At 36.9% G+C, this 12444-nt stretch overlaps 1 protein-coding gene across 1 annotated transcript in view; it reads left to right on the plus strand.

The window, feature by feature from the left end:
* LOC129776579 (probable basic-leucine zipper transcription factor Q) overlaps nucleotides 1-6959 on the plus strand; it is a 34177-nt gene extending 27218 nt beyond the window's left edge. The window contains exon 2 of the mRNA XM_055782301.1: nucleotides 5633-6959. Within this exon, the coding sequence (XP_055638276.1) occupies nucleotides 5644-6843 (1200 nt within the window). The 5' untranslated portion in view covers nucleotides 5633-5643 and the 3' untranslated portion in view covers nucleotides 6844-6959. The remainder of the gene's footprint in view (nucleotides 1-5632) is intronic.
* The last annotated feature ends 5485 nt before the right edge of the window (nucleotides 6960-12444 follow it).

Raw genomic sequence — 12444 nt, forward strand, 5'->3', positions numbered from 1 at the left:
TGTTGAATAATAGGGACTTTCCATATTTTCAGTTCATTCGTGTCTAGTCTTGAGAAATGTCCTTTTGGACTTTGACTCGATGACCACCAAATCGAGAGAGGTGCGAAATTTTGTATCCTCTGAGCAGCCAATTTATACTCATCTTTCTCTCGATGCAACTCGAGGAATTGTGAAGAATGTGAACGGCGAGTAAAATCGGAAAACCGGAATTTTATTCGTTACATAGTTTGCCTTTTTTACTATTTACACTATTTCGTAGAATTATATTTCGGTTACAGACCATGAAGTGCAAATAAAGAGCAGTATGTTTTATGATGGTATCTACTCTCAATTACTCGCTTTACATTTGGTGCCACCGTGTCATTTCACGTTGAAGATTATTTATTTATTTATTCATTTTCGTCAAACAAATGTAGACTACATATTTATATATTAATGTTACAATGTTTTCTTAAGTTAAATATTATTCCTACGGTACATGTTTCTTTTTAACTATTTTTTATTCATTGTTTTATAAATTATTTCGCAGTGCTGATTGTATATACGCATCATGCGATTGATAGGAGCGTTGTTTGCATAATTTGTTCTGGATGTTTTGGTTAGAAACAAATTGCATGTTCTTAGTGATGCCCAGGTACATAGAAATCTATTTTTTCTAGTAATTCAGCTGATTGTACTCGCTGCGAAATTAGATCCTTAACAAAAGAAAGCATTGCAAATTTACAGCGTTCCTTTAGTGATTGGATGTTTATGAGCATGCAGCGTGCTTCATATGAAGGAAATGGAAATGAGGTCCAGTTCAACTTACGGAGTGCAAATAAGAGAAACTGTTTCTGGACTGACTCAATGCGTTCTGCATGTACGGCCATATACGGGTTCCAAACGATGTTACAGTATTCCAAAATGGGCCTTTCATATGTGATATACAAAAGCTTGAGCTTGTGTAAGGGTCCTTGAAGTTATGTGAGAAGCGTTTGACAAAGCTTAACACACTATTTGCCTTATTGATTACAGAGTTGTAGTGTTCTATGAATGTGAGTTTACAGTCCAGAACGACGCTAACTATTTCACATTTTTCTACATTTTGATTTCCAAGACATATTACAATATTTGGTACATGATTTTTTCTGCTAAATGTAATGGAGTTGCATTCTTTTTACATTCAGTTTTAGTAGATTTTTATTACACCAAGTATGGAATACATATATTTCGTTTTGGAATGCTTCGATATCGTTTTCATTACCAATTTCCGCGAAAAGCTTCATGTCGTCTGCATACACAAGTACATTTATACGCTTGAGAACGAAGGAGATGTCATTAACGTATAGAATGAAAAGAAGAGGACCAAGATGAGAGCCTTGTGGAACGCCAGAGGTGACTCTTACTGGATTTGAGAGATAATTTTTTTTTTTTTTTATAAATTCGTTTATTTTTACAGGCTCAGTTACATAAGTTTAAAGGAGCCGAAATCTTAAATATATTTTTAAAACTATATATATGAACAATTTTCTTAAATCTATGGTTAGTAATGTGGGAAACCGATTACTCGTGGTGGACTCGAGATTAAAAGGGTGACATTTTCTCAGGAAAAGGATTGGGTATAAGGAAATTATTACAATGTTGATAATCACACACACTCAATTCTTAAATCTATTCGTACATCAGTTGTGAATTTACTAGAGAGATAATTTTGAAAATGAACAATTTGTTCACGATTTGTTAGATAAGAATTTGCCAGTTTAAGAGTCCTTGTTCCATTTTTCTGGGAATATTCCAGTTTGTAGTGACATATTGAAAATGCGATATAAGGGAAGGTTGAGTTCCTCGGCCGGGTTCTTCAGAAATACAGGTGCTATTCCGTCAGGTCCTGATCCTTTCGTTTCATCTATTTTTTTTAATGCATTGCATATTTCTTGTTATGAAAGATAGTTTACCGATATGTCATTATATATTCCGATAAAAATGAAAAGTAGTCCCGATCGCGATTTTCTTCGGAAAATGGGGTGTATACTTCCTGAAAGAAATTTGCAAAGAGATTACAAATTTCGTTCGAAGAATGCCCTACATCTTCATCGAGATGCATCTGCGATGGAAAGTTATTGCTTTTGAGCTTAGACTTTACGTAATTAAAGAATTTCTTCGGACATGATTTAACTTCATTTTCGACCTTTCTATTATACTCTTCGTGTATGTTTTAATGACAAAATTTAGTTCTTGGGAAATATTCTGATATTCCAGCAAATTTTGATTACTTTTGTCTATTTTGTATTTTTTGTGTGTTTTTTTGTTTTCTATCCTTTAAATTTCTTATTTTGATTATTGATTGCTTCAACCAGGTTAGGCTGCCGGTGTAAAAATGTCTGACTTCGATATTTTTATTTTTTTTATGTTTGTATGTGGAACAAATTCAATTTTTGAGTGTATGAAATCATAATATAGCTGTTATATTTTGGGCAAGAATTCATTTATTTGAGTAAACATTCCGTCAACTATATACCAGGAATTTGCGTGTTTAAAGAAAATGCTTTATTTATATGTGCTTTTATCGTCGCTAGTAATGATGCGTTGAATGAACGTGGGATCAGAATTTGATCGTTGAAGCGTCCCTTCAGTCACTTGATTGCGATGTAATTTTTGAAGAAAATTGAGCTCTTTTGGCACTAGTCGTGCTGCGATTTTTTCTCATGCCCAAAACATCAACCAAAATTGAATCGACGATCTCGTGAGAGATATTTATTCACGGGCTAGCTCCCTCAAACTTAAATGACGATGTCCGAGCCTCTTTGCTTTTATTTTGTCGTTGTTTTTTTTTCAGATGGAGAGGATGCTGGTCGTCTTTCACCTTAAAAATCGTTTATCTTTTCTCGGTCATCTTTGAATGCCTTATATCATCCATACACCTGTGTTTTTGACATAGTTCAGCTACATTTTCAACATTTCGGCACAAAAATTTTGTTTGCAACACAAAATTTTACACAGTATCTATCACCAATGGAATTATCCATATCCAAAATCGTTGAGCAAAAAAAAGTTAACTTCTTCTTAATGACACTGTAAACAAACTAAATGACAGATCGTCCTTAAAATTGACATTAAGACCACTAACAGTAGTACCAACGTTAAAAACAATGAAAAATGTCCAGAAGGAAGATTCACAGTAACAAATCCCCAGTATATATTTGACAGAATGTATTGCTTCAATTTAAACTATAGCCTAGTGTCGTCATCTGCAACTTTGGCAGAACAAGTCTGACGAGTAACGAAGCTTAATCGTTAAATGTATTCAAGGGAATTAGTTTTAATACTTATTATTTTCCGGATACTTGTCATCTAGCAACCCTTTGATAAGTAAAATAGAAGCTTTGGTTAGTTTCATGAGCGGTATTTGTGTTTTTCATAAATTCTTGTTTACTCGAAAATTAACACCAGGGCAAAAATTATCCAGCGAGCGCCCATATTAACATATATCTATCAGTTTTTTGCCCGGAATTGGTTCGTGTCTTGAAAAGTCGTCTAATCATATAAGTTTAAAGAAGTACATATAACGTAAATGAGGAACATTGGATAAATACAGCCTCATGACATTGGAACTCAGTTGAAATAACACACAAATTTTATGAACCGTTACGTTGGTGCCTGCTATTTACTTTTGGAAGATATTCTTATGCTAATGCTGGATGAAACAACGCTTGCACCACTTTTTCGAGCGTATCAAAACAAGTTTTTCGAAGAGCACGAATTTTCACTTACGCATTTTTATTTACTTTGACACACGTTTGAACAACGCGTAAGCTGTCAGATTTAACAGTTTGAAAAATGAACCACCAAAAATCATCCTGTATAAATCAATAGTTAAAATTCAGGGATAATAAAAATGTGATTTCGAAAAATCACAAGCAAATGTGTGTCACGAGAAATATTTTTTTTTATTTTTTAAATATATCATTTCCATTACATATAAGTATAGAAAGTATAAGAATATATACTTCTTCGAAGCTCACACACTGTTTATGACAAAAAAAAACTTCCCAACAAACCGCCAATGGCAGCCACTACGTGGGTGGACCGAGCAGGCGACAGCAAAAGGAGAGAAAGAAAACCGCATGCACGAAGGATCAGCAAGTAGTGGGAGTTCCCAGTTTGGCTTCGTTTCTCCTCCTACTTTTCTCAGCGTACGGAATCCTATTGAAATCCAAGCTCCTTCATACAATTTTTTTTTGTTCCCACAACAGTGGGGAAGCGAGCACGCTTCGGATGGGAGCGAGGATTTGTGATTTTTCACCAAGAGTTAGCTCGGGCTGTGGTGTAAAACCGTTGCCAACATCACGGTGGCACTGTCTGGTAAATCATTTCGTCGCGTTTGGAGTGAGGGCCACTTTCGCCACGCTAATTTTAATATGCACCCGAGATCCTCCACCGTATTATTTACTTTGGGAAATAAAATGAAACAAGCAAGTTGAATTGTTTGCTAAAGTTGTCACTCTCGCCCACCCACCCACGCAAACGTTTACAATGTTCGCTGGCGGAAATTCCGCAGCCCACCTCGCCGGGTGGAATGGAGGACGACTTCAACGAAAGCACAGCAACGATTATCGTAACAGTCGGAACAGCTTGTTGGGAGAGTTAATTTGGAGTTAATTATTTTCGCTTGAGCATCCAAATTGACGGCTCGTGTCGATGCTTATCGCGGATCTCTTTAATTCGGTGTATCAGATTGTACCAGCTGTTGCGAACCAATGGGGATGAGTCGATGAGATCCCGCTCGAGATTCAATCGTAGCGTCTTTTTAACTCCATCAATCCTTGGTGTAGTTTAAAGTCGTTTGATATTCCCTAATTTAAATAGTAAATTGCTTGAAACATCAAATCTTGAACTCAACGCAGACCGTACCGAAATTCTCCGAATCTATTCGAGAATAACAATGACAGCGACGACAGAACATATCTTCACAAATTTACTTTCGATTTATTCCTCGATTAGATAACATGCACACTTTCTAGCTCGCTGCCAGGACAAGGTGTGCAAATAATGGTTTTCGAAGGAAGTCCTCCCGTCTTCATTATAATATACCGAAATGGAGTGGGGTGGAAATGCATTTACTGTTTCTCCGGTCTCCATTTCAAGCTGTCTCTTAAGAAAACACCCCCCGAAGGAATTTCCAACTATCAAGTGGGAATGTCCTTCTTCGTGTGGAGTAAGGGATAATAGTTTTGGTGTTAGGATATACACATTGTTCTTGGTTTGAAACCGAACATAAAACAAATGATGTTATGCCGGAGTATTTTGATACCATCGGTTTTAGGTCTTTTGGAATAAAAACATTTACTCGTCCAAAAGCAATCTATCTCGTCCCTCTGATTCCACCTAGAATTTATTCAATTTCCGTGTATGTGCATATACAATGAATAACTTTACAATGCACGATGCGGTTGAATGTGAATGTCCTTCCGTTACCTGTCATTCGCGCCATGGGGGTATTGGAATTGTTCTCCCAGTTTCACTCCAATGAAGCTCGAAGCGTGGCGAGATACTCTGTTTCGCATTTGAATTAACTGAAAACATTTATACTGTGATGAGTCTACCAGGAAATAAGCAATATTGTTAATCGCTCCGTCACTCTTCCCTCTTACAGACTCTGCCAGAATGACAGAAGAGCTTCAGTCTCAACAACAGACGCAACAATGCCAACAGCAGCAGCAACAGCAACCCCAGCAAAAGTCGCGTTTAGGCCCGAATGACTATCGAAATTCGGAATTCGTCACGAAACTCATGGCAGCCAATCCACCCTATCTGTACTCGCCTGCCATTGGACCTCATAATTTCTTCTTCAGCGAGATGCTCCGTTCTTTGGTTGCCAACAAGCGCAATGAAAGCCTTCGTAACGCTGAGCAATTACATCATCAACAACAGCAGCATCAGCAGCAGCAACAGCAACATCAGCAGCAAACTCAATCGTTACATACCCGTAGACCGCGTAAACGATCTTGGTCACAACACCGTCTATACCCGGAATCTCCCAAAGAAAGCAAAGAACCAGATGAAAAAACTACTGGACAACCGGAGAAGCCGTTAGAGCTGACGAACAAGCTATCCGCATTCTCCCGGAACATAACCTCCAAATACGACGACAGCAGCGACAGTTACAAATCGTCACAAGAAACTAAACCCCCGATCGATAAAGCCCCAGTGAACAACTCCCATATTCCGGACCCACCGACAGCTTCAATGCCCCCGTCGGATCTCATCCTACCACCGCCTCCCCCGGTTTGGTACCCACCTCTCTGTCCACCGTACGGAATCGATCCGCTCCACTTCTTTATCGATTTGCGCGTCTCCGGACACATCTACGACCGCAAGAAAGAACTTACATCGCCCAACTCCGACGGTGCGGCAATCAAAACCGAGCACTCGAAGCTAATCGGTTCCAGCGACAGACATGGATCTGCATTCAGTGTTCCAAAGCCACGAGATGGTCTCGGAAAACTGGGTAATTCGGCGATCGATCTCGCATCGTCTCCACTACCCTCGGAGGGCGATGAGAAGCACTCCAATGGGCACCCTTCCCCACTAATGCTCCTGGACGGATTCAAGGAGAACAAGTACGACATCATCAAAAGCACCAACTATGTGATGCAGAACTTGCCCAGGATTTACAGCGATCTCAACCACACCCAGAAGGAAGGTGGTGACGATGAGATCAATGGGAACCTGAGTGACGATCAGCTAGACTGCAAATCGGTGGGGTCGAACGAGGATTACCCGGGGGACGGTGAAAGGTTTCGAGATGCAGACTTGAACGTGATTTCGGACGAAGATGAGTCCATCGCGGTGGATGAGAATTAAAAAATGTTCGATGGTAGATGTTCAGTGAATTTGGAATGGAATTAAATGTTATAATCGCATATGTAAATTGTTTCTAGTATCATCTGTGAGAACAAAATTAACAATAAAATATATCTAGTCGAGTTCGAAAACGATTTATTGTTTTTAAGGGAAAAAAGCCTTCTTCCATACGATTCGTTTTGAGCGTTAGTACAGGATTGTTCAAAACGGTCTCCTCAATTTCAGAAAGGCAGAGCGTTTCTGGTGAAAAAGTTTTATTTCTCTTATCGAAAATAGTTTTTTTTAAATCGTTTATTTTTACAGGCTCAGTTACATAAGTTTAACATTTTTCCTTACTTCTAATGTTAGTGATGTAGAAAACCGATTACTCGCGGTCTACTCGAGTTTAGAAGGGTGACATATTTTCTTCAGGAAAAGAAAGTCACAGGAGGGTTGTGTCCGGGACACGACCGCATAGTTGACGTAGGATTCCGTTAGGCTATCTGTTGAAGTTGGATGTGTTTGAAGAATTACATCGTTAAACTCTTTGATAATGATTTCGTTTTGATGTCTCTGTTAGGGAACACATTTCGGTGGGAGCAAAAGCTCTCCTTACTTTCATGTATTTGCAATGTCGATTTTCCCCAGTGTATCTGAGAGGAGGCCATTCGTTTCAACCCATCGATTAAGGCGAAACAAGATCATTTTCTCCAACAATTTCCGTATACAAGACAGCATTGCTATTGGGCGGTACGAATTGAAGTCGGACGTGGGTTTCCCGGGTTTTTGAATAGCTATAATTCGTACTTGTATTCAGTCATCCGGAACAATATTATGTTCCAGAAACCGATTGAATAAATTCAACAAGCGATGTTTCGCCACATCAGGGAGGTTTTTCAACAAGTTGAACTTAATTCTATCTGTTCCTGGAGCCGAATTGTTACTTGAAAAGAGAACAAGAGAGAATTCTACCATCGAAAACCCGGAATCAAGATCGCACCTATCTTGTGGTATATCCCGAACAATTTTTTGCACGGGAGCGGAATCGGGACAAACCTTCCGCGCGAAATTAGAAATCCATCGATGTGAATATTCTTCGCTTTCATTCGTTGAAGAGCGATTTTTCATGTTTCGAGCCACTTTCCATATTTTTTTCATTGGCGTTTCTCGTGACAAACCTCCCACGAAATTTCGCCAATAAGCACGTTTTTCTCCTTTGATCAAGTTTTTAAATTGATTTTCAAGGTCCAAATATGACTGAAAATATTCAATGGTTCCACGTTTCCGAAAAGCTTTGAATGCGTTCGATTCATCCTGATAAAGCTTGGAACATTGGCTATCCCACCATGAATTGGGAGGCCTTCGACGGATGGTGGAACCTGATTATCGAAAATAGTATCTCATTTCGTTTTTTATGTCCTCACCAAGATGGCCCCAATCAGCACACATTGAAAGCCGTTCTTGGATATACACTTTTCTACAAGAATTGCATTGATTTCTGTCTCGATTCTTTTTTTTTTGAGCTCTTCCAGGATGTTGGTGGGGGATGTTTGAAAATTCTTCCCTTCAGGTAACTACACAAAAAAAAGTCAAACATACATAAATCAGGAGCGGTGCACTGACCAATCGTCGTCACTCTTCGAAGAGATAAGATACTCAGGAAATATGTGCCGCAGTAAGTTGAGTGATCCTCGAGTTGTATGAGTTGTTACATCATCCTGCTGAAACCACATTACTCCTGTATCTAATTCGTCACCAATCTCTTCAATTCGTGGTCGCAAAAAGGTACCCATGACCATGGTCACGAAACGGTCAACATAGTTATGGACACACTTCTCGAAAAGGTAAGGTCCGATTTCAAATGCAGAAACGTTGCACTATACTGTAACTTCAGGCGAGTTTATAGAGTTTAGGTTCATAAGGGAACGTCAGCGTGTGAAAAGATGAAATGTCGACGGGTCCTCTTCGCCCTTCGACGGCAGCGGCACCAAGCCTTCTACTTCCTATCTAGCCTCGCTTACCTCCGTAGACAGGAAGTTCGTGTTGCATCACTCTGTATTTAAAATTGAGAAAATTTTCATGATTCATTTACTTACTCAATTTACCCTGATTTCATACCCTGGACTGATGTTTCGGAAATACATGTTTTTCTAGTGAGTTGAATGCTATTTTGTCGAAACTGTGCATTTTCGAAATGTCATACTGTTTTTTGGTGATACTTACTTAATAAAACCACCAAAAACAAAAGATTAGACATGTGAGTAGTTTATTATCTGAATTTATAATAATACTTTTATTGGTGAGTGGAGAACGGAAAAGTGTTTCTTCCCTAAAAGTTATACATTCGATGTAAAACCATGTCTATTATATGAAAATGATGTGAACATGATCTAATTCGTGCAACATACGTGTGTTTCTTAATATTATATGTAACTCCATCAGAGCAGAAATCTAATGCTTAAATTTTGCGGTGCAGCAAATTCACGCGCTTTTCGCGCAACTAAAAATTTGGATTTTTTCTCAAGCTGTCAAAAAAGACAAACATACTAGAAAAAGATCTGATTTATTGAAATTAAAGACGATTTGTCCATTGTTGACATGCTTTCTGACAAGTAAACTGTTTTATTTATAGTCACTGATAATGATTTTTAATATCTATACTAATGTCTTGTTTCTCAATCAAAATTTTTTTTTCTTTGTTCAAAATTCCTTTATTGAAATAAATTCAAAATTCTAATTTATTACAATTCAGCAATTCCATGTCAAACCAATATAGTACCCCCCAGCAAACATTAAATCGTATAACTTTGCACATGATAAGTCACATATAATTTCGTATCAAATCACAATCGCATAAAATATCAATCAAAATATCGATCATATATATCTAAAATCGCATAAAATGCAAAAACACGATTTTCCATGTCATCGATGGATTGAGTGGTAACGTTGTCGTATCAAATCGCATATCAGTCCAAAAAGCATCGCATATCGTTATATACGGCTTTATATGCGTACAAAATATTCATTTCATATTCATAGCTATATAGCTATAGAGGCGATATACATACAACCAAGACACATTTGTATGATATATGATGCAGATAACTAGCATATACACACAAAAGTGGAGGCGATATACGTATATGCCATATTTTGTACGCATATAAAGCCGTATATAACGATATGCGATGCTTTTTGGACTGATATGCGATTTGATACGACAACGTTACCACTCAATCCATCGATGACATGGAAAATCGTGTTTTTGCATTTTATGCGATTTTAGATATATATGATCGATATTTTGATTGATATTTTATGCGATTGTGATTTGATACGAAATTATATGTGACTTATCATGTGCAAAGTTATACGATTTAATGTTTGCTGGGTAGTACTCAGATTTTCGTGAAAAATAGCATATTTGTTCTTTATCGCAAAATATTAGACCTATATATTTTTTTATTTTTTCATTGGGGTGCTCATTTTCATTTTAGGGAGAACTGAAAAATCAATGTTTTCCCTTTTTTTTTTTTCCAAAAATGACTTTTTTCGAAAATTCTAACTTTTGATCTACTGGACCGATTTGGAGGATCGAAATATCAAATGAAAGAAATATAAATTTATAGAAAAATATTACCCTTGCTAAAAAGTTGAATTTTATTTTTGTATGTAATTATTGATTGTATTTGATTTTTGATGTTTTATGGCTTTGAACTAGAGGGCGCTATATTTTTTCTTGAAAGCTGTTATGTTTTCTACACAACATATCCAGAAATCAAAGAGTTGATTTTTATCGTTTTGAAGTTATGATTTTTCAAAGTCAACCGAAGGTCCAAAAAAAAACATTCATTGCCATTTCTTCCAAAAATGACTTTCAAAAAATCATAGCTTTTGAACTACTGGACCGATTCAGATTATAGATATATAAAATTGAAGCTAATAAGCTAGTCTTTTAAATTCTTACACTTGCGAAAAAAATGGATTCTAGTAGCATAGATCTAGTCTAGTCGCATAAGAATATTGAACGAAGACTGGAAACAAGTTAAATTTGAAAAATCGTAACTCAAAAACGAAAAAAGACACATATTTGATTTCTGGGTATGTTATGTTAAAAAAAACTCAGCTTTAAAAAAATATAAAAAAACATAGCGTCCTCTATCTTTAACCGAGAAAATTATCTATTTTACTATTTTTTACAAAAAATACTATCATCAAGAATTTAAATTTTTCGCAAATGTAATGATTTTTCAAAGAAGACTAGATCATTGGCTTCTATTTAATATGTCGTTCTATTGAATCGGTCCAATTGTTCAAGGGTTATGATTTTTTCAAAAGTCTTTTTTGAGAAAAGTAGGAAAAATTTGATTTTTTTTCAACCATCTGTTAAATTTGACAATTCATCAAAAACGAAAAAGGTCACATCTCTGGTTTTTGGATATGTTATTCAAAAATCCTAAGCTTTCAAGAAAAAAATATTTAAAAAATATGGCGCTCTCTAGTCCAAAGCCATGAAAACAACAAAAAACATATACAATTAAAAATTACTAAAACAAAATTCAAATTTTTGACAAGCGTAATATTTTTCAAATAGGCTGAGTGATTGGATTGAATTTGATGTATCGATCATCCGAATTGGTCGAGTAGTGCAAAAGTTATGCATTTTCGAAAAAAGTAATTTTTGGGAAAAAGGTGAAAAAATGGATTTTTCAGACCACAATGGAAATGGTTACCCTAATAAAAAAAATAAAAAAACGGGTCTGATATTTGCCGATAAAGAACAAATCTAGCCGAAAAACTAACTATCGAACAATTGAAAATTGTCAACCTCTATCCTAACGGCAATACCCACTTCTGATTGGTCGAAATTGGCGACACATGCGGCGGGTCCCTAACAGAGACATCAAAACTATGCTGCCTGGGGGAAATCGGCATTGTAAATACATGAAAGTAGGTGGAACTTTCGTTCCCACCAAAAAGTGTTCCCTAACAAAGACATCTAAACCAAGGTACCCGGGGGAAATCGGCATTGCAAATTAATGCAAGTCGGGGGCATTTTTATATTGCAAGAAAGGTGAGCGTTACGATAATTCTAGCAAATAAAATTTGAATTTAGAAAAATTCTTCGTGAAATCTCATAACAATGACCGATCGTGTATTGTGAAAAAAATAACACAAGTGTAAGCGTAAAATTGTATATGGTAGCAGTTGTGTTAAAAATGACTTGATAAATGAAACGATTTATTTCAATTTTCATGAATAAAAACCAAGGTGTGCTCCCGCTCGAGAACGGGTCGTTTGGTTTAAGCTGTCTGTTTTGTTGTGTTCATTTGTACCCAAGGAAAGCTCATGCAGCGAGAAAAAAAATGGGAAATGTGGAGGAATATTTGAAAAAGTGATTTCCCATATGCTCTACATATAGTATTAGGTGTTGTTCTTCTTCTTCTTGGATGGCACCAACGTTCCCAGTGGAACTTTTGCTTTCTCGACGTAGCTGCCATAACTTGCGTCATTTTTATCAGTAGTACTTAGTTGAGATTTATATGCCGGATAACACGCCTTAAATGTATTCTAGGGTGGCAAGCTCTTGGATAAGCGTGACCACAGTGCAGGTCGTGA

Source organism: Toxorhynchites rutilus, chromosome 3 (assembly GCF_029784135.1).
Source record: "Toxorhynchites rutilus septentrionalis strain SRP chromosome 3, ASM2978413v1, whole genome shotgun sequence".
NCBI lineage: Eukaryota > Metazoa > Arthropoda > Insecta > Diptera > Culicidae > Toxorhynchites > Toxorhynchites rutilus.